A 23,985-nucleotide genomic window follows, 5' to 3' on the forward strand; every position below is an offset into this window, starting at 1 on the left:
CAATATCACAGACCACCCTTTGTGAGCTAATTAAGTGGTTTATGCTGCAATAGCTCATGCACATTGTTATGCAATTAGATATAAAAGAGACACTCTCATTTCTTCCTGTTTGAAATTTTCTATCACTAGAATGCATTTCATCCCTTTTTTTTAGAATTAACTTCCGACACTCTACATCTTGAGAATCTTAGTCTGGACCCATCACCTGATTCAAAATTTTGAAATATTGCACCTATCATTTATAGCAAGAATTTACTTCCAAAGCAAAAGTCTTTACATCACCCTAAAGTGCCCTTGATTTTTCTGCCACTTTTTAGCCCTTTGATCCATGCTGAATCCACCTTAAATGGTCAGCTTTTGTACTCTACTAATGTAACCACTTTTTGCAAGGGCCAACTATCATGTCTGTATCAAGGGAAACATTCAAAATCATACAAACACTTATGAAAGCACTCACGTTATATCAGTCCAAGCAAAAGCACTTTGTATCCTCTGTATGTGTCAAACGACAGTGGTATATTGACCCCCTGCACGCGCGTCACACGCGACAACTGATGCCACGCTCACCATGTTGGTGGTCAATAGGTTTACATGTAAACGCCAGGTCGCCTAAAATTTGGACTTTTCTGAACAACACACGTTGACATTGACCACCAAAATGGCGCATCCAAGATTATTCTGATGATGACGTCAGGTGAAGCGAAGGTTATTTCTAATGCCAGTTTGCTAATGGCTTCAAGCATAATTCTGCCTGGCATTGAGACCAGATACATCTTCCCTAGTTTGTTCTCAGCACCCCTGGACCTGGTGAGTACGTAGTCTGAACTGCTGAACATGTAGAAAAAGGAGAGGCTTCACCCTTTTCTTTGTTATATAACGGGGGTGAAGAGAAGCAAGAGACTTTTGGACTGTCCTTTTTAACAGTTCTTGCCAAAAGTGCGAGTGCTCAGACCTACGCAAACAATACTGAGCATGTGCGCGCATGCTCAGAGCCGCCAAAAAAGGACCGTAATGTCTGCTGCCACCAGCATCTTAAAAATCTCCCGTTGTAGTTGACATCTTGCACTATTACACTACATGTAGTATCTTCACCAACCTGGCTGGGATTTGAACCCCATTCTCATCACTCAAGCACTAGAATTTGAGTGCAGTGCGCTACATCTCTCAGCTGCTTGGAGACAACTCTTCATTTTTAAGATGGGTGTTTTAACAGCTTTCTCTGTTCCCTCTATTCAGGTTACATGGCATTTCAAAGATCGTCCTATCCGTGAGTCATCAGATGAGTATGAGTTCCAACATCTAGGCAACAAATATGCCCTCATTGTCAAGAAACCCAGCTCCACGGACGCGGGTACATACTACTGTGAAGCTGAAAACCCTCATGGGGCCGTCAGATCTGAGTGTCATCTCGTAATCAAAGGTGTTCAAAGCGGCTTTTTGATTTCCTTCGTTATTGTTATTGCATTACATTACTTTTTGAAAAACTTATGGTTAAAACTTATTTTTGAAATGTTGTTTCTTTTTTCCTTTTTTGCTTTGAGTCATACAAAATGATGCAGTTGTACAATTCTTTTCTAAATTTTTTTTAAAAGATATGTTTCAGGGAGAATAAACAATAGTTTTTCAGAAGAAAGGACATACATTCAGACCAATTTTCAAAAAGAAGTAAGATAAAATTCAAGTAAAAACAAAGAAACAAATTTTGAAGATGTGTATTGAGTTTCGTTGTTGGTTGTTGTTGCAGAGAAAGTACCACCAGATTTTGTGCTTCCACTTGAGAGCATAGCCGCCACTGAAGGGGATGTCATTAACTTTGAAGGGAGAGTCAAAGGTTCTCCAAAACCAGATGTAAGAATTTATTCTTTTGGCATGTGTTTTTCCTTTGCCCTATTCTGAGCATTGGACTCAAGTTCTGATGGTTGAGTCATCAGAGTGTGGGTTCGAATCCCTAGCATCACTCCTGTGTTCCTTGGCAAGACATCGTGTAGGAGTTTATGGTTACTTATGATGGTGAGAGGTTGTTGATCAACAACCTGCTTGCCATTTGGTTGCTGCTGCTGCATACTCCAAAGGAGTGTGCTGGTGCTGCATACTCCAAAGGAGTTAGATGATTTCAAGAAAGGTTAAGGGACTTTCATAAAATATTGCAATTTCGGGGCATCAAAACTTGTATCTTTTTATGTAACAACATTACTGAAAGTGAAATGTTTCTCAGAATGCTTCATACTATCAAAAGCTGATGAACATTTAGGCTTCTAACCAAAGGCTTTTTATGCCAATAATATTGATTACCAATTGTACACCTTCCTTTTAAATAATACTTTTTAAAATTTTGCGACAAAAATTGACTCTGTCTTGACCCATTTCCTCATCAGATCAAATGGTTCAAGGATGAGAAGCCAGTGTTTGAAACATCTCGAGTGAGGTTTGTCAAAGAAGGAGATAAGATCGGTCTTCTTATCATTCACGTCAGGCCCTTAGATGCCGGTAACTATAAAGTGATTCTTACCAACATGTTTGGGCAGTCCACGTCATCGGCTGTACTCAGTGTCGATGGTAAGTTACAGGTTCCTCTTGTTTCTGATTGCAGTTACTTTTACTTTTATGCTAGTAATCGTTGAAAGTCTGTTCGAGGATTGAGGTGTGGTGTCTTAAAGCGGTGGACACTTGTTCAAGGTGTTCTATATAAATGTTGTGCAAAAAAAAAGATTGTGATTTTAGGCAGTGGTGATGGCTCCCTTGAACTGCTCCACTGGTGGAGTGCATCCAAGTCAAGTAGAGTTCTTGGGAACAAACTTTGTTTGCAGTTGTCAGATTTGGAGCAAATTTTGTACTAATCTGTGTTGTTGCTGTTGGCGGATTTTGCAAGGTCTTTATGTTTAAAACACTTTTAAAACTTAAGTTGCGGGAGCACTCTACATGTACAAACATAGTTGCACCATCATACACAATCCATGCATTTGAACGGTTTGAAATGGTTGGTCAACGCGCTACAAATAGGTTCCAAAAAGTAAAAATTTTGAGTTGAGTTTCCTGAGTACTTGTACATAAGTCGTGAACAACGCCAAGAAAGTATCGTGCGCTATAAAAGCCACCATTTCTCCCAGAATATATTTTTTTCATGGGCTTCTTTTTCAAAGCTAACTGAATAACGAGAGTGTCTTGATTACTCTGCAGTACCAAGGACACCACCAGACTTTGTGGAGCCGCTGGTTGACCAGTCTGCCGCAGTGGGGGAGAGAGTGGAGTTCCACTGCCAGATCTCTGGAGATCCTCAACCAGAGGTCCTATGGTCTAAAGACGGGACAGAGATCACGTCTAGCGCACATATTCAGGTAGAGTTAGAGAAATATTTATGTTTCTTTACAAAGAGGATCTGAAAAAATATCCTCATGATCTACTACCGTAAAAAAAACCCAACAATTTCTTGACACATGTATCAACCGGTTCTTCTGTTCTTTTTTATGTTCACTAAGTACCCCAGTCAACCTAATCAACCTAACCCCGTCAAAATATGAACATAATACCCAGACGTAGACCCTACCCATAAGACATGTAAAAACACCTTTACGGCTTGATTGATTTTTAGAATTACAGCCAAATATAGAGTAAAAAAAAAAAAAAAGGATTGTGAAAGTAATTCAATTGTATACATGTAGTTGTGAAAAGTATTGACATTGCAAATAAGTTTTTATTTATTTTTGGCCAATGAGTGGTTCAAATGTTAACATTTATATGTTTATGTCCAATATTTGAAATTGTTATTATTATTTTTTATTTGTTGTGTTTCTTCTTAGGTATCATCTCAAGGGTTGAGTCATGTTCTCATCTTCCCAGAGGTGAGTCTTGAAGATGCGGGAACTTACAGCGTCAAAGGAAGCAACGATGCAGGAGATTGCACCTCAGTGGCTCAGCTACGAATTGGATGTAAGGTTCCTGTTGCTTAATGAAGTTTCAATTATTTGTGGCCGAAATCTCACTCGTATGTACATCTCTCCAAAGCCAATACCCCTCCCAAAAGAGATTCTTGCACACGATTGTTCCTGCAAGTTAACTATTGCTTCCTATTTCCCACACCATGTCAAGCTTTAAACATCTCAAACTGAAAACAAACTTGTTCTGTAAAAGCTGCAACTTAAGGGGGAAAGTTGGATTTTGTTTTTGTTCAACCTAAAAATTTGGGAAAGTCAAAATGAATATGATACACTCTTGATTTCAAAACATATTTTTTGTACACTTTCCAGCACTGACATATTACAGTCTTAGGGCTGTTACCATTTCAATTATATCCATTCGGAAAGATGGCAATAATTGATCTTCAATTTCCTTCATTCAAACTGTTGATTTAAAATCCATTGTATGTTCCAGCGGAAACCACTACTAATGCCCCACGCTTTGTCCGTGCTTTCGGTGATCGCAATACCTTCGAGGGCGACATTGTACGCTTCGACTGCCACATCCAGGGCGACCCCAAGCCAGAGGTCGCCTGGTTCAAGGACGGCGTCAAAGTCAACCAGGGTGTGTTCCAGATCTCGGAGGAGGGTGAGAAGCACTCTCTCATCATCGGGGAGGTTTTCGACGAAGATGCTGGCGTGTACCAGTGCCAGGCCAAGAACAAGCGCGGACAGACCACGTGCTCCGCTGTTCTTAAGATTGGAGGTAAGACGCAGATTTCAGCTGCTTATTTTATGAGATGAGTCAACGGCTCTGGAAGCTTGACAAACAAGCAGGGAGTTATTGCGTCCAGCAATTTTACATAGCAAGACAATTAGCATGAACTTGTTTTGTGTACACTGAATTGCCAATATTGAGTAGCAAATGGTGACTTTAGAGTAGCAACTGATACAGACTGTGTAGCATTTTGCTCTGCTATACAAGGGAAATCGATCGCTCACAAGTTTTCAAAGATTCTCGGTAGGGAATCTGTTGATCTATTTACAGTTGTTGGTGATGGTAAAACCAGTGAGTGAAAACATAGGTTGACTTTATATAGTTTTAAATGTAAATTCTTATTTAGTAAGAGTAGCGATATGTTGTTTGATTACATATACACTGTCGAGTGTTAGTGTTCTAATGCCTTGCGTATTGCATGTCCAAGTAGAGTGTTGTGATTGTAATGAGGGACTGTTTGATTGTTCTAATTACCATGGTTATCATGGGAAAACATTTTGTACCAAGCACATTTTTCCCACCTTTTATCTTTCCTTTTTATCTCACCTTCCATCTTTCTTTTTTTCTCTCTTTCCTCCTCCATCACACTTTCTTCACTTCACCATCTCATGTCGTTTTTTCGCTCCTGGATGACGAGCTTCCGTGGCATCGTAATCTTTTTGCTGCCACAATGCTCAGTCGTGAAGATGGTAGCCACTGGTGCCCGATTCCTCATCCTATACACACACTCCTTCCTCCTGTCGCCCAGCTGCGGTAGTAGCACCCAAACTGAGCCCGATCTCTGGCCTGCCTTTTAGTCATCCCCTGGGTAGGGAGTGATTGCGCCTTGGCGCAGCTAGAGCCCTCGGAGATGGGTGTCACCCCTCAGGTGATGTAACATAGGTTGAATCTTGTCTCTTGGATACATGGGCGGGGTCTCTCCACCCTGAAGCTATGCCGGCGTGTGGCCCGGGGCGTGGCACCTTCTTGCAATATCAGCGGTGACGTTTTGTCTCGCTGACAGAGTGCTTGTGAATCGTTAACTTGTCGGACTGTCTAATCCAGGCTGCTCTACTGACATATGTTACCCCTCAATCTTCTTTTCTTGTCATAATCCAAATTAAATTAACCCATTCCCGTATATCTCATTTGAAGGTACACTCACTTTTCGTTTAGTAGACATAATAGTTCTTTAGGTCATTGCATGCTTCTGCTGCTGTGTTCAGATTACTTCAATTTGTGTAGTTCACAAGAATTAAGTTCCGTTCTATATAAGCCACTAGCTTTTCCAGCATGTTCCTCTACCATAAGTAAATATATTTGACCACTTCTACTGATCAAGGTATGGCTGTTGAAATGTAAAATTAATGTCATTTTCCCACATAATAATTTTTCCCTCTCGAGTTTATTCTCTTGACATTTGATACATTGAATGCATTCCATTCATTTCATGCTACTTTTTAAGTTGAACTTTTCCACCAAAATTCCAAATAATGCACAGATATCTTTAAAGTCTGATTTTCTTTCAAGAGATTTGTGCAGTTTGTTTGATACTATTTGCACAGTAAAGCACTGATTGAAAGTTGAATGTCCCATCAAACAGTGTTAGTTTGACGACTTAAATTAAATCAAAGTTAACAATAATGTCTTGCCAAGAAGTTGCCCGTCCATTTTGATCTGAGCCTTTTTACTCCCACTGACTTCTGCAAGATGATGAGAATCTAAAAAGATGCCACTTTTTGGAGATGGAAGAGCCTTTTTTATAACAGAATTATCCTTTTTGAATTTTATAAAAGCATTACTTCCGACCAGATTTTTACTGTTTTGATAAACACAAAGTGATTACTAGCAGAATTTTTCAGGCACCGATGTAGCTGTTCAACTTTTAAAAGATATTATGTTCTGCACATTGTATTGTTTCACCCATAGTGTTTTTAAATAGAGTAAGTACTTGTAGTAAATTCTCTTTTTGAATTGTGGAATTCATTCAAGAGAATTTTAGGATTGATAACTTTAGCGAAAGAGCAGGTATTATATTTGAAAGTACATGTAGCTGGAAGTGTTTTGCCTGTAAATTGTTTTTTGGTAGAATCGTGTAGCTTGTGCAATATGAATATGATTTAAAGGTGACATGTTGTTGTGCACACTTTGCCAGCTTAGGCTGTGACCTTTCTAGCTCAAAGGGTCATAAAGGGTCAAAGGTTAGAGTGAAACTAGGTAAACAAGATGTCATCTTCAATACTGCTTTAGTATTGATTGAGCTTAGCATTTAAAGTAATTGGCCAGAAAGGAATGTTCAGAGTCGGCTTTATGACAAAATGTCAACCAGAGATAAATTTGGAGAAAAAAAAATCCATGACTGTAATGTCAATCATGCACATATTGAAGACACAAATATTATTATTGATGAATCTTAAACTGACTTCATAAAGCTGCTAAGCGCATTTGCTAAGCATTAAAAGCTTTTGCGCAGCAGAAACAGGTTACCAGCTAAAATTCAATGGTTTCATACTGATTGGTATTGGTTCTATACTGTTTGGTATTGGTTCCCTGCACTTATTAGCTTAGCAAGTACAGTATATCTGCTTAGAAGCTGTGTGAAACATGGCTTCTGGGTTTCTTTTTGTACTTTTTCACCCTGAATAAATATGGTATGAAAAGTAATTCATATGATGTTTTCTGTTTATTAACTAACAGTCGTTCGCTAACCTACGTGTACATGTAGGAAGATTTCTCCTGAAGCCGAGCAGAGTATACTGTTTGAAACGTCAAGACCAAACCGGCTCTTTTTAGAGCCAACACTCCCTTAAAAGAGAATTATTACATGGTTGTACCCGCAAGTTTACTATCATTTATAGTTTATTCTTAGAGGAAGATTTATTTATCTTTGTCACAAAAAGCACTTGTATCAATATTTTTTGAAATCCTTGTTATGTTCCTTTGTAATTTAACCCTTTGGATACTTGTTGACTGTTAATTGGAGACACAAGTTAACCTTTATCTTCAAGATTAAATCTAATACTGATCTTAGTACGCATAATAACTCAGCTGAACTTGTCCAACTGAACTTGTTGTCTTATACTATTTCATGGTTACCACTTAAAATTGAAACTGAGGGAGTGATGTTTTGTGTTGTTCACAACCATTAATGTCAAACGTTTTGAAATGTAGATCTGGCGAGATATGTTTTTCGATGCGGGGGCGGAAGGTTGTTTGTATATGACTAACACATGGGGATCTTATATCTGTAACTTCAAGAATGTGCGTAGTGTAAGAAATATGGAACACGCTATATTCAGACCATCCAGACTGTTTTTTCATTTTCACTTGGGGGGAATAATCTATACACTTGGTTACCGTTGTGCATCGTGTTTGGATTTACTTACTCAGAAGTGAAATATTTTGTGTGGGAGTTATCTTTTTTCTCAGCAAAAAAATAGAAGTTGATGTCATTGTCGGAGCATGTGTAGAGCTTAGGAATTTTGAATATATATTGGAAATAAACTTGTTGGACCTGTTTATCAGCTGTGTTATCTTTTTTCCACTATTACAAAGTATGTATGTAGTCCCACTTTTTCATGTCTGCTTGGAAAGAATTTTAACGATCTTCACAAAGTTTTCCTTTCCCTTCCAAATTAAACAAATATACATGTATTGAATACATTTTTTTCACCCTTGCTTTCCATCTAATATTTTAATGTAAACATTAATATTATCATCATAGCTACGACAAATTCCCACCTTTCATTTCTATTCCACTCATGTTTCCAAGAATCTTGCTTTCTTAATTCAGAATTCCACATTTTTTATCTTCATGCTTTCTGTCGTTTACACCTTCAAAATCAATGCCCTTTTCTCTCTCATACATTGTGAAAGTCATCTTTGTATTTTTAGATCATATAACATTCCTAATGTTGTACTCCTTCGTAATCCAAGATAAAGCTATACTGTCACTAGTCAGTCAACAGCCCTCTGTCGTCCTCCCTGTCTTCACAGTGGGAGGGGGACAGGGAGCCAGACCACAGGTAAATTGGCCAATCAGGATCAATCAGCAGGCAGTATTTGCACAGTTGGGCCTTTGAGTACCTGCCAGCTTGCCGCTGAGTAGGTGGGCTTTTTTGCACACATATTATTTACACACACCTGGTTTGGTGGTAACCAAATTCTGCCTTAAAAAAAAAACGGTTTTGGTTTGCGAGCATTTTTTTTTCTTCTTTGGAGATTGCTCTTCTCTGTGTTTTGTGAGGAGCTTTTAAACTGTTTTTTTAAATTTATATATATCATGAATTAAAATTTACATTATGGATAACAACGCATACTTGAATGAAAGGGAGACATAATTTGTTAGCAATCTGTTTGTCTACACCTTATACAGGAAGTCTGTTTGTTTGTCTGTGGGATATTTTGTTGGTTTGTCTGTCTGTGGTTGTACTCCTCAAACCAGGAATGCATTCCTTCATGTATGATTCAACTTGGAAGCAAATATCATTCAACATCTTCCTTGGAAGTGCATTCATCTTTTAGATCACCTAGAATACCTGAAATATTTTCCTTAAAGGTCGGGGAGGGTTATTGGCTTGTGCCCAGGGTGAGGTTTGTTTCAGATGACTAGACCCAAGAGAGATGCTAAATTGTTTTTAGCGATGATGATGAGTACATAGTTACAGACTGGGTCTTCCAAGGAGAGTGCTGGTGTTCGGATACATTGCACATGTTTTATACTGTGGAGGAGAATGTCAAATGCTGCATGGTGTTCCACTTGGCAGGGATTCACATCTGGATAAAAAAGGACAGAGAAAATTTTTGAAAGTCATACCAAGAGCTTTCCCTGAGACAAAAATATGATAACAATCTTATTTTGGTCTAGAATCTATTACATTACATCCTGGATAGAAAAATACACAGAAATTTATGAAAGTAATTTTGAGAATGTTTCCAGAGATTGAAATAAATATATCTTATTTTTGTCGCAAACTATTTCATAAAACATGGATTCACATCTGGATGGAAAAAGTACACAGAAATTTATGAAATTAATTTTGAGAACGATTCCAGAGATTGAAATATGATTACAATCATATTTTGGTCTCTCAAATCTCTAAAACCGTTAAAGAAAGTTTCAATGATAGAGTGATTTACAGAGATGAAATAACTCGAGACATCAATTCAAACATCTGGATTTAGCTTTAGAAATATCCTCTCAATGAAAACTGTTCAATTAACACACAAAAATCCTGTGATAAAAACCAAACTGACATCAACCATTAAACCCAGTTCATTGTGATTATAAACATTTTATCACCTCCTGACATGACCTCGCAGTCTCAATTTCCAGTAGCTTTAATGAAAGGTATTCCTTTAAAAAAGAAAAGAAAAACAGAAGCTATATGTCGCATCTGCTTAAACATGTCGGACATCCCAATTAAAAGCACTCCAATGAAAGGCAAGAACCAATTACTGGGAATCTGGAAGGACGGTAGAAATATTATAGGATGGTATGAATCTTTATTGGAAGTTTGGTTTGGGTTGGGGGGGGGGGGGTTGTATGGGTACCATCTGCCTTGCCTTGCATATAAAACTCTGTCTGGGGAAGCGCTGGGGTCGTCTTTGATGAGTTAATTTTGTTTACCTCGCCTGTACTCTTTTGTCTCTCCCACTATCTTTATCTTGTCATGTCACACTTTTAACGAAAAACAAATTGAGCTTTAAAAGAAATAGTTCTCAAGATTTTGTTATTTTGTTTAAGTTGAAAGAGATTTGAGCATGAATTGTCCATGGACTTGAAAGTGGGTGTGCTTTCATCATCTTGTCTTACTTATGGTGTTGAGATAAACATTGAAATGAAATTGTGGAGTTTTAAAGAAATGAGTTCTCAAGATTATTTTTTAGTCGAAAGAGATTTGATCATGAATTATTCATGGCCTTGAGAGTGGGAGGTGACCCTCTCAGTTGTGGTCTATTTAAACGTCTTGTCTAACTTGTGGTGTTGAGGAAAACGTTAAAATGAAATGACCGAGTTAAGGAATGAGTTCTAAAGATATGTTTTTTTCTTAGTCGAAATTGATTTGATTAGGAATTAATCATAACCTTGAGAGTGGAGGGTGGCCTTCTCAGTTGTGGTCTGTTTAACTATGAGTGTATTGTTTGACTTGACGCGTGGAAATGAAGTTGCTGAGACATCCAAGAATCTTCCTTTTCCCTTCAAAATTGTTTATTTCATTTCAAACTTTCTTTCATGCTTTTCTCTTTCCTCTGTCTTTTTTATCTTGTCTCCTCTTTGCTCCTTTCTTTACCGCCATGATGAACCGGCCTCAGGTTCTCCCAAGATGAAAAAGCCTCTGGTCTCTCAAGATGAAACAGCCTCTGGGTCTCGTCTAGTCTGCGTCTTCATAAACTGTTGCATGTTCCGTGGCGATAACTCTTGAAATGATTCCAACACTGCGACTTAAATACTCTTCTAGTCTGCCCCAAAAGGTCCCCCTGACATACCTCTCATATCCAGCATACCAAACATACCGACGAGACCAGCCTCGTCTGCTCACCAGGCCCTGATTGGCTCTGTGCATGAAAACCTTCAAGTAGGCTGCATGAGGAGACTGCCTTGTTCTGTCGTCCGTTCATGGAGAGCTTTAACAGCTGGATCTATTTCTAGATATGACTGAATTTTGTTGTCAGTGGTGTAAACATTTTTTGGGCTCTGCTTTTTGTGATTTGCGGCAGCTGTGATGTGTAATACAATGCTGTTTATTTTAGTGACACTAATGTGTTATAAACCGTGATACTTGACTTTCTAGATGAATGCACTATATTAATTTTGGTTTTACCCATGTACACCGATGTGGTAGCTCTGTTTACTCAGTACTAATACTTAAAACCAATATTTAATATTCTTTTTCCCCAATGCACATTTCCATGTATTAAATGTATTATAATTGTATTCTTGGACATAAGTCCTTAATTTACATTACCCAAATAAGTATTGTTATTTGTGAATAAAGAGAAATAAGAAGTGTTGGTTTGTGTTCTTGTTATGGTATGAAAACTGTTTCTAGATATCTCATGATTGTCATTAATTGACTACAACTTGGGCTTGTGTCTAGATGTATGCTAAAGCATTTATTAATTATTTTGTATAAACCATGCTCACTGGACTTTCTAGATAAATACATAATACTTTTATACTTTAACCTAAAGACCTTATTTTATAGTATCTTTATTTGTGAGCAAAGAGAAGCTTTGATTTGTCTTTTTTTAATGGTATTACAACTGTTTCTAGAAATCTCATCGTCATCATCACTAATCAACAACAACTTATGCTTATCTCTAGATACATGCAAAACATTTATTGATTCTTGTTAATTTTTGTCTCTGTTTAGGTCCTTCACGACTCATCAAGACCAAAGAATCTGACAGGTAAGAACTTTAAACTTGTCTAGAATGGCCTCTTGGGGACACCCCTCATATTACACTGTGCAAGTCTTGCACGTTTCAAAAAAGAGAACACAACTAGAACAAAGGTTATCTTGTTGTTCTCTGAACTCAAAGCTTCTTTTCCAATTGTATTTAATATACTAAGTTGTTGAAAAAATTAAAAGAAAAAAATACATAAAACACTAGCAATTTGTTATAAACACATTTTCATGTATAATGTTGACCAAAACAAAATTGTTAAAATTAACATTGAATTAAAATTAAAACTTTGGATGGGGATGTTTATTTTTTTAGAAATACCGTTTGCCAATGAAGCACAAGTTTATACAAATGCTTACAGAAAGAAATGAACGTTTTAATTTCTGTGTTATAGACAGTATATGAATTTTACTCTTTTTATGAGCAAGGTCTGGGAAGGCAAATGATTTTTTTGATGACAGTTTTTTTTTTACTTTTGCCTTTCCCTGGACAGCCTCTGCTTGTTATAACAATTATTGTATTGTCCAAAGAATAAAAATAAAAATAAAATAAAATAGCAAAAGAAAAGAAAGCAGGACACAAAACAAATTAAGTGACTGACCTTCTTACAAGATTTGACCAGCTGAACCCTTCACAGTAAAAATTGTCCTCTTTTCCCCTTCCCATCTGCCCTAAGGGGAATATCCTTAAATTGTAAATCAGTTGTTATCCACTTAAGACCGGGGACGTTTTCCCAAAGCAAAAGAACCACTCCCTTAGGGAAAGTCTCCGCAATTGTGATTTTGTCTCTTCATCACAAATGTCTCACATTCATCAAAAGCCACTTTATATTCAGCTGTGCTTTGGTGGAAAAGGAATGAAAGGAGGACGTTGTCTCGGTGTCCCTTTGTTAATATTTAATAGTCCATTAATAGAGTGTAATCTTACACAAGGGAGAGAGGAAGAAAAAAAAACCCTTGCATGCAAATTTTGTTTTGCTTTTGTATACCTTTAAAGTTAATGTCAAGAGAGTCACACCATTTTAATAAGCCGATAGAAGTATTTTTAGTTCTTAAACCTGACGCCCGATCAAAGAAATTGTTATTTGTGACTCTGCGTAACCTTTGATATAAAGATAATCTTGTTTGCAAAAGGTTGGTTAAGTTATCAGGATCGCATAAATATCAACATCTAATTACGTGCACAAAGACGTTGAAGGTTTTTGAGCTGTTGCCAAAATATAAGTGGATATAAAAGTGTTTCAATTTAAATGGTCACATTACACAGGAGTAAAAAAGACTTTGTTACCCAAATTCATAATCATAGAAGGCTTGATTTGATGAAATTTTACTTTGTTAAGTATTAAAAAAATTTGAATTTTTATCAAAAGAAATCATTTGGGAAAGTGGATTTCTTTACGCCTGTGCATGCCTAATACCTTATGGAGGCATCAGGACAATTGCCTCCATGCCCCTGGCCTTTGCCTCGGTGCCCCTGGAAATGTCCGAATACAAAATAACATTTCCCTCAAAAAGGTGTCCTTAAGTATGTCCTGCTTTGCCCTTACAAGAAAAAAGTAGCAGGAATAAAGAAACATAATTCTAAAGATAGGCATTACGTATCAACAGCACACACCATCAGTTTAACATCTGAGCACATTGTACAGGACACCTTTATATAGGACTTTGAATAAAACAACAGCTCAAAAATGCCAGGCGTGTGGAAACTCCAAACCTGTCTACCTTTACACTGGATATTGGGAAAAACAACACCTCGGAAAATTTACAGACGTGTTAAAACTCCAAATTGTCTACAAGAATTGCAGATTTCAATATTTGTGCACATTTTACCTGGAGTGTTTAAAGAAGGCAAGACAGAGGTATAGAGAGACGTGTCCTGTTCAATGAATAGTTTCCCACAGGGCTGGAATATGACACCGCGCTTACAGTAGAGCGGCAGCCTCGGTAAAAACGATCGCAATTAAAGCCAGAATCGGGGATATCGGTAAACGGGTGTAAATGCCAGGAAACCGTGTTTGATAAAGCAAAACAGTGTGTGTTACGTGGAACTTTTTTTTTTTTTTCATGGATGGAGTTTTGTTCCTTTTAAAGATGTTATTTTCTTGTGTACTGTTTTTTTTCTTATGATATTTAGGAGTGAAGCACAGATAATTTTTGACTTTTTATCACATTTGGGATTTAGGTTTTACCGGGGAGGGGGATTTTTGTCATTATGATCCAATATGGTAGTGATTGAACCTCAACAAGATTTTATGGATTTTCCTTGTTTTTACTTTTTTATTTCTCTCCACCATTTAAAATTAAGTTACACACTCTAGAGACAAAATCAAACCTAACAAAACATTTATCAAATAAATCCACACAATATTTTTTCCCATTTCAATATTTGGCACAAACCTATCTTTCGTCCTATAAATCTTTCACACCAAATGCAACATTTTCCCGTTAAAATATTTGATGAATAGCCCACCATTTCACCATATTTCATAGGGTAAATATCTGGCGATGGAGATAGTTATTAATATTTATTGTTTATACCTTTCTTTCTCATTATTAAACCAACGAATCTTCACAGGTGACTATCACAGTTGCTCGAGGGCCCAAAGATTCCTGTGAAGAGTAGATAATGAAAACGTGTTTAGTTTTTGTTTAGAGGTGATACAACAAATCTAGGGATTGCCCCAGACAGAGCCAACCAATTAACTCTCTCAGAGAGAGCAGTACCTTAATTCAAAACTTGATTCAAATACAATTATCACAAGAAGTTTAACTATCAGACGTACATTTTTATTTTAGAACAATGATAAAATGGATTTTTACTAATGACCTATAATGGAAGATCTAACCTTATAATTCATATTTGGTGGCTTTCATTAAGAAATGCATATAAAGCAATCTTAAACTTATTTATCAATACCTCCCCCCCCCAAAAAAAAAAAAAAAAAAAAAAACAACAACAACAACCCACCAACACTGACGAAGACGACAGCAACAGCAACAACAACAATGAAACAACAACAACAACAACAACAACAACATCAACTAAGTTGATTGCTATCAATGATAATGCAAAAGCAACAGTACCTGTTGTACTCATTTAGAAAAAAAAAACAGTCTTAACACAGGTGACAAACAAGACCGGGCTACAAATTAAAACAGTAACACATCGCACCAACCAAGGACACACTGCTTAGAAATGTGTCAAGGAAAAACGGGACAGCGTGGTAAGACCGATTGATAGCATGATGTTGCTGCTTTATTCCGCGACTTACATTGTTACTTGCGTAGATAGGTTTCTTGATGACGTGTTGTTTGTGGCCAGTTAGAGACAGATTTATTTTCCATCGGTGTGGCATTGGAGAGGCTCATTCGGGATGGAGTTGTAATAGAATTGATTACTGAGACTGTATCTTGAGATTCATTTGAGCGGCTTCCTCTAATAACTAGTTTGGGAGTAGGAACGCTTGTTTAGAATAAGTGTTTTGGAAAAGGGGATGCTTGTTTAGAATAACTGTTATGGAAAAGGGGACATTAACTTAGAATAACTGTTTTGGAAAATAACTGTTGTTTTTTTGGAAAAGTTGATTCTAGTTTAGATTAACTGCTTTGGAAAAGGGACATTAGTTTATCATAACTGTTATGGAAAAGGGGACATTAAGTTAAAGTAAATATTTTGGGAAAACACAAAAAGGCTACACTCATTTGGAAAAGTATTTGGAAAAGGGGATACTAGTTTATAAGCTAAGTTACATTTAGTTAACTATAGGCCTCTCTTAATATTTATGCATGAGGTACGTCACAATGCTAACCCAAACGAGGCAATGGGCGCAACCACTGCAAGTGCTGGGGAACTTGCGCCCATAGCCTCAGTTTGGGTAAGAATTATGATGTCATGCATAAATATAAGTAAGTAAACTTGAAGGTTCATGTACAACCATGCACTAAAAATGCTTTTGGGAGAAATGTTGGCTCTGAGAAGAGCTAGGTGTGATCTCTGTTTGTCCCCATGACTCCCCTAAACCAAACTTCTGAAAGGTGTGATCATGTATCTTAAGAGAGGTGAACCATCTATTGTAAGCAGTGAGCTACCAGTAACTTGTATGAGTGGTATCTGTTGCCTGCATTTTATAGGGAGGTTAGGAGGTTGGTTTGACCATAGAGCAAGGACCCTTTACGTTAGCATTGCAACATTATATGATAATACACATAGCTGACTGATAATACCCACATAGCTGAAACTAGAGTAATAATTTAGGGGGTCCAACATTTTTTCTAGAAAAAATATGTAGAAGATGTTGGTCTGTATCGTGTAATGACGTCAGGTTTATGTTCCTTTCTCTCTGACTTGGGTTAGTCAGAGAAAGTGTCTAGTCGAGAATTAGATGCCTTTGGACATCTTCATGATCAGTTTTAGTAATATGAATATTCATGATGCTGCTGCATATGCAATTAATGTATGTGGCGTAGTGAAGGTTGGTTCACATGTAATGTGTATAGTTAACATGTAATGTTTTTAAGCTAAATTGGCCCAACAGTGTCAATCAAATACCAGAAACCAAAGAAAAGACAAATAAACTTAAATCCATATTCATGGCCTGTGTTACACAACCAGAAGTGTGCAAGGGGCGGGCTTATGCAAACCGTCCACATAATTGGCACCATGCTTATCTGACTGGAATGTAGTCTATCCAGGCTTGTGGGGTTCCCACCAATCAGAGTGCAGTGTGTGCAGCCGTGTACTGGTTTATGTTAATGAGTTTGCACGCCGCTGAATCTGTCGGGATGGACTGACTTGCAGTGCTACCACCAAACCACATCAAGAGAACGAGGGAAACTAGGCTGTAAAGGCCTCCTACTTCGGCGAAGAAATAAAGAGAGATTGGATTAGTTTGTTGAATCGTGAACACAAAAAAAAAAGAGTTGAGAATTTAGTGTTTTTTCTCTGCGGGGAGGAAGACATAAAAGACTACTTTTTGGTGCCAGTTTAACGTGATCGGGAATGGACCCGGATTCCAAGGGGGAGTTACGGCTGGTAGGAAAACTATTATTTCTATTATTTGTGTAAATTTTTGTATTGTAAATTGTATTCTTATTATTTTATTTTTTTAAAGCTAAAAAATAAAGTGTATATTTTTTTAATAGTTATGATATGAATGATGGCAATTTGAAATACTTCCTTCAGAAAGTATGTTTTCATTTTAAATTTAATCTAGTGATTTCAGGCTCAAGAATTGAGCAAAATCTTAGACTGCTTTTTCTAGAAGTGAGGTTTAAACAAATAATTGTGTTCAAATTTATTTGCTTTTAATTGCTTCAGTTTGATTTTTTAGAATAAGAAGCTTCATATGGTTTGACTGTGCCATCTTTTTGTCCTGTGAAAAATAGATTGTGTATGGAAAATTAAATCAACGAACAAAAACGTAAACATTAAATGTTCTCAGCTATTTTTGGACATGCCGACATTGATTTATTATGACAAAAGTAAAGCTGGAAACAAAAGAAAGTAAACATTTGGGTCATCCATATAGAAAATATATTGGCTACTCTGGTCGATGTGTCAAAACACAGCATAGAGAAATTTGTATTGAATTTAGAATATTAAATGCACTGTTTCGTATCCTTAGGAACCAATAACTTACAAAAATAAAATGTTTTCTCCGTACTGTTTCTGTAACCTACTCTCATTATCTACTTGTATTTTGAAGAAAAACAAAATTGTTTTGTAAAACTGAATGGAACATTTGACGTAAACACAACTTTCTAGGGAAGATGTCAGAAAATATGTTGAAGATGTTCCTCTTCTCTGACGAGGAACAATTCATGATATAGACATCTTGAAGATATTCAAAGGGGAAAGGACAGCTCCAATATTTTAAAAAGAAATCTAGAACCCCAAAAACCACAATTATATAAATTATAACAGGTTCTGTATTAACAATACGTGTAACCCCAGTAGGTACACAAAGTAGAATGTAGTATAGGCACCTACAAGCATACCATGCATATTTGACGGATTAGGGAACACACACACCCCCCCCCCCCAAGATACATCCATGTACGATCCACTTTTAATGTTCTCCTTGACATCAATCCATATTTCGCTCTTTGTATTCAATTGAAAATTAATGCATACGGTGTTCGAGCTGTTGAGATATGTATCAAAGTCTAACATGGCCGTGGACTGTCTTAAAGAAACATGCAGGGGCGCTTTTGAAGTGAATGTGACTTTAAAAGGATCGTACAGTGTTAGCGACAGTCTTGTTAGAAAGCTAACTTTCAAATTTGTAGCCCAAACCCTATCCCAAACGCTCAATTACTGGCTTTTGCAAATGCACAGAAAGATTTTCTGCCTCAAATGCATGTTAAGAAATTGATGGCTTAGTAATTGAGCCAAGTTATCCAACTTTTGTTTTAAGGTGACTTGAAACTTTTAAGCTTGTTTGACAAAAGCAGACTGTTCTGATAAACCCCACACATGTATATTTGTTAGACCGCGTTATTAATGGGTTTGTTGAAGGGTTTGGGTACTTTTGGTTACACAATGTCCACAGATTTCCATTAAACTCACATAGTTTGAAGACAATGTTGGTATAAAGCTTCCCTTAAAATATTACTTGCTGAGGTGCTGTACTTTTTGAGAAATAAGTAAAACTATGTCCAAAAAACCCAAATGTAAAAAGGTGTTTATCAGTTTCGGTTTAAATAACAAAACTGGTAAATACCTTTTACATGCTCAAATAATTTTCGTCTCACTGAGACAAACACTACTAATTTCTCAAAAACTACAACACCTCAGCAAGTAATATTTTAACAGAAGTTTTCTGCCATCATTATCTTCTGTAAGTTTAATGTGTGTTTTGTGTCCTACGAAAAGTACCTAGACCCTTTAAGTAACATGCTCAGGGAGTGTTGAAGTCGAAGAGTTGTGCTCTTCCATGCAGTCAATGCTGCAGCACCCCTTTAACCAGTGCAGCAACAGAGTAGCACCATATATGGTAAGGGCTGCCATATGCTTAATGCATGGCGTTGCTTGCTTGGCATCTTGGGCTGATGATGCTTAATCTATGATCTTATTCAGGGAGGTTAGTCTTACAAGTTTACTCATGAAACAAAACTCTGCTTCCATCGGTGAACTCGCTTTATATTGAGGAAAACAAAAATTACTCTTGACATTTTTTAGGACACATTCAACAATTGTTTTTAGATTTTGGTTGCTTGGATGTCTAATTATACTAGCAATTTGTGGATTTTCTCTTTTACTATGTAGACCCAGGGGAGGGATCTTCTATGTTAAATGGTGGCAAAACAAAAAAGGAGGAAAAACAAAATACCGTGAGATTTTTGAGGACACAATAACTTTTTACACTTTGCTTACTTGGAAATCTAATTATACTAGGAATTTGTGGATTTTCTTTTAGTGTTAAGTCCCAGGGGCGGGATCTTCTACGTTAAAAGGTTACTCAAGGTTAAGCTGTTATTGATTGTAGAAACATGGTTTAATCAAGAAATATTTGAGATGATTTGACAGTATTTGCGGCTTGGTGCATGTACAAATGAATAGTGTAAAAAGTATTTTAGAAAGTATATCTAATTTCAGATTCCAGGCTGTCATTTATTCAACACAAAAAAAAATTAATGGGAAAGACTTTGCTATGGTCAAAACTTCAGGCCATTAAATATTTTTTGCATTTATACCATAAGTCTTTTTGGTTGGCTAGAAGTTTGCAATAGCTAATTCTATTTTCTCATTCATATAATGAAATATAGATAAATAACCAATTTTTTTTTCAGACTTACATCAGGTTAAGATTCAGTGTGAATTTATTTTTCTCAACTTTATGATAATCAATCTTAAAACAGATGGATCAAAACATTTGCTAATCTTGCTGCCAAAGTATTCAACATTTTAAGGTAGTACTAGTTTTAAAAAGTACAGCATTACACAAACCCCTCCCTTTGTCTAATGAGACCAGGTTCAAAATCAAAATCCCGCCTTGTCTATGCATCCCTCATTGAATGCATCACACCAACAATCTCAAAGATATACCGATTTTCTTCCAAACCTTCTCTCAACTTCGGTAAAATTGTAACCAATTATGATGGCAACCCCTTAACTTCCTTAGCATATTGAAACGAAAGATTCTCAGAAATACTATCTGTTCCTCTAAGTGCAAAAAATGCAGCGGCCACAGGACTGACAATCTCAAAGAGATGTGATTTTTGTTACCCCAAACCTTCTCTCAATTTCAGTAAAATTGTAGCCAATTATGACAGCACCCCTTAACTTCCTTAGCGTATTTTAACAAAAGGTTCTCAGAAATGTTATCTATATTCCTTGAAGTGCAAAAAAATGCAGCGGCCACAAGTTTCACCATGATTTTGTTTGTATAGTTGAAATTTGAAAGTCATGTCCGGGCGTGATATTTTGTTATCATGACGATCATCCTCTTAGCATAAGCTAGGGAGGACATCCCGCTATGCTGAGATGTACATGCCCAGCATACCAGACGTGGGGGCCTCGCTCGGGGATCACACCACACTTCAACACAGCACAACTATTTCTTGAGTTTGCGATGTCCAAAATAGACTTACGTCAGTGCAATACTATCCCATGTATTATGTATAACGCTCACGCAGTGCTACTTGTATGTCGCACCACCAGAGAAACTGTATCTGTCATGTATTTTTGCACATTCCTCAAAGTGTTCATGTAGTTAGTCAGTTACTCGGAAACTGTTGAATGTTAATACATTTAGGAGTGGTACATGGACATCATATTTAATAGATATTTAATGTTAAATTTGCATCGGGGATGAAGATTATTCATTTTGGTTTTTACCCATATACACATCGTATTTAACAAGCCAATTACAAAGTTTTAAATATGTATCCAGTCGCTCATGTTAACTCATTTTTGGCGTTGCCTCAATTAGCAAACTGGGCGTAATTTTACAGGGCATTATAAACAAAAACAATGCTTCACAAATTTCTGCTTACCTGTAATAAGTAAGATACCAGTCAAAAATGGTACATGTCACATGTTGTATTGGCTGTTTACCTAAATCTGGTAATTGTTTTTGTGCTTCTTTTCTACTCTTTGAAATCTAGTCCTCAGGTGAATACGTTGCCAGTTGCCCATTTTAATTATAGATCACAACAACAAATCCTTATGTAGTATGTAAAGACACTCACTGTCTAGTACATTAAGTGATTACATGGCTATAGAGGAATTTAAACTGAAAAGTTAATATACATGTACAGTTTAAACTACTACTGTCACCGTTCAGAAATATTTTTGAAAAAAATATCAACGCCTACTCAGATTTAATAACAACTACTACTGTCACCGTTCAGAAATATTTTTGAAAAAAATATCAACGCCTACTCAGATTTAATAACAAACATACGAAACAGAAATTGAGAATAGAATTTGTTTTACATAAACAAAAAAAAGTTTATTCCAGCTGGTCTGAACAAGCCTAAGTTGTGGCCCATTTACAAAAAAATGGCAAAGCAATGGTATGCTGCTAAGCCAATTTTTGTATCCGTCTTAGCAGAAATGGTTACAATCCAAAAATGTTAGTTGTCATTTACTGGTTGTAATGCAAACTGTTTGTCTTTGAAGCAAATAAACTTGTCAAAAATCAGTATCAACAGAAAAGTTCTGTGGAATTCGAACTAACTGGTCCCAATTATATTACAATGGAAGTAATTTCACTTGAAATGAAGGAAAAAAAAACAATATTTTAATTTTTAAAACACACCCCATGGTTTGTTGGTTGTCTTGCTTACCTAGAGGCAAACACACGTAAGATTAAAAAAAAAACTAAAAAAAATCAGCTACATTCCTTGCTCTATGTAATTATTCTGCAGAGTGATAATATACTTGATCATTCTACTAGGAAAGACAATCTCAAGTCGGTCTGTAAAGTGTTTTTGTTTTTTTGGTTCATGCTCAAAAGTAGACATGGTACAGTTTATCATTCCAATACCTACTTGAAGAGATCAGTTGTTTTACATTTTGGTGTGCATTCCTCCCTGCACTCATCCTTCTCAGACACACACGCATCCGTTCCAAGATGCATATGTTTTTTCTCTAAAGGTCCTTGAATCTTTCCTGAAGATTCTTAACTGCTGACCCTGCCTTACGAGACTGTCTCACCCACAATTGAAATGTCCTTCCTTTGTATTAGTTAATAATTAGTGTAAATTATAAGCCTTCTCGTGGAAGAGAAAAGGTTGACCTCAGTGATTCTGGCTTACAGATTTAGGAGAAGAATCTTGATGACTTTAAAGATGTCAGCCGTCGATTTCACAAAGAGTTAGGACGAGTAACTCTTCCTAACTTACGATTAATCTTAAGGTCTGCATGCTACAGTGCAGGGTTGGGACTCGTCCTAAGTCCTAAGATTAGTCTTAAGTTAGGACAAGTTTTGTGAAATCGACGGCAGGTCCAATTTTGGCCGATTTGACCTGGAAAATGTTGATATAAATTTTAAAAAGCTATTTTCTTAGCTACAAGAATGTTATAAGCTTTCATTTAAAGTAGTGCAGGAATATTTTTCCAACCTATGAAAAGTGGTGAATAGGAATGAAGTTATTGTGGGGATGTAACAGCCATTAATTAGCATGTACAAATAATTGGTATTTTGTCTGGTAACCTGTTTCTTCTAAGCAAGATTTTTCCGTGCTAAGCAATTATTTGTTTGTGCAGAAAATCTCACTGAACTGAAACGATTTTTGACCAAGCTTACATTTCATCCTCTTTGAGACCGATGGAGAGCAAAACTTTGTAAAGTAGATAAATTTATTTTTGTAAGCATTTCCTTTGCTTTATGAATTTAAGCTACTTTCAGCCTCAGCACAACAAAATTGTGCTTACCAGAACAAGGCTACCAGCCATACTACCATGCCACATGTACCATTTGTGCCTTGTATCCTGCTCATTTAGCAGAAAATTATTTGGCAGGATTTTCTGCTTCAGTTGCTCTATCATAAAGACCGTAAGAACAACGATTTGCTAAACACAGAAAAGTATTGCTTAACAGGTTAAACACGTTACCAGCCAAAATTACATTAAGTTTACATTGTTGTGACTGGTGCCCCACTCAATTTTTGCTTAGCAAATAAGTTTATCAAACAGTATTTTCTGCTTAACAGCTTCATGAAATTGGGCCCTGATGAGTACCGGATTTACCCTCATGTCTGAAACAAAGTCTTGCATCGGCCTCCTCCATCCATCTATGGGTTTTACATCATTACATTCCTTAGTACTTGAATCACTGCTATTAATGCTAGTCATAAATAGCCCTGCATGACTCCTCCCGCTGGCTTGCTTCCCATATTAAGGGTTTACCACAGTCTTCAGGAGCTATGCATTACTTAACCCACTCTATAAGTAAGAGAGTTTGGAGCCTCCTCCTGTTGCATCCCATGTGGATGCTCCTGGTGTGTTTAGACTTTTGATATCTCTACCGTGTAATGTTCATAATTAGTCTCTGCATCTTGGCACCTGCGCACTATTAATTAACTTACATGTAGGGCTGGGAGACTGAAGGTTCTTTGGTTGGTTGGATGAGTACAATTGAATTCACAACAAAATACTGACAAAAGGACATGTTCTTAATCCTATAGTTACAATGTAGTCTATCCAGTAGTACCACATTAATTTCCCTAGGCCTACTCAACAGGGATATCTACGTATGGGTCCACATTCATTAAAAGTTGTTGTACAATGTACTTTATTTTGGGTTGAACAAAGATAGATTTTCTGGACCTGCAACCTTCGGACTTGCATGTACCTGCCTGCAGTAGGTTGCAGTTTCTAGTTCAGCTCCAGTAAATTTTGTTTTGTTCAAAACGAAAATTATTTAGAATTTTCCTAGCCAGTTTACATAAAAAGTAGAAACTAAGTGGACAATGAATG

At 36.8% G+C, this 23,985-nt stretch overlaps 1 protein-coding gene across 24 annotated transcripts in view; it reads left to right on the top strand.

Moving 5' to 3' along the window:
• LOC139940146 (titin-like) overlaps positions 1–23,985 on the top strand; it is a 235,669-nt gene that overhangs the window by 105,467 nt on the left and 106,217 nt on the right. For all 24 annotated transcript variants that reach the window (XM_071936406.1, XM_071936421.1, XM_071936416.1 and 21 more), the window contains 7 exons: positions 1,237–1,420; positions 1,745–1,848; positions 2,376–2,556; positions 3,178–3,335; positions 3,798–3,927; positions 4,369–4,659; positions 12,027–12,063. In XM_071936406.1, the coding sequence (XP_071792507.1) occupies positions 1,237–1,420; positions 1,745–1,848; positions 2,376–2,556; positions 3,178–3,335; positions 3,798–3,927; positions 4,369–4,659; positions 12,027–12,063 (1,085 nt within the window). The remainder of the gene's footprint in view (positions 1–1,236; positions 1,421–1,744; positions 1,849–2,375; positions 2,557–3,177; positions 3,336–3,797; positions 3,928–4,368; positions 4,660–12,026; positions 12,064–23,985) is intronic.

This window comes from Asterias amurensis, chromosome 7 (genome assembly GCF_032118995.1).
Source record: "Asterias amurensis chromosome 7, ASM3211899v1".
NCBI classification, from domain to species: Eukaryota; Metazoa; Echinodermata; class Asteroidea; order Forcipulatida; family Asteriidae; genus Asterias; species Asterias amurensis.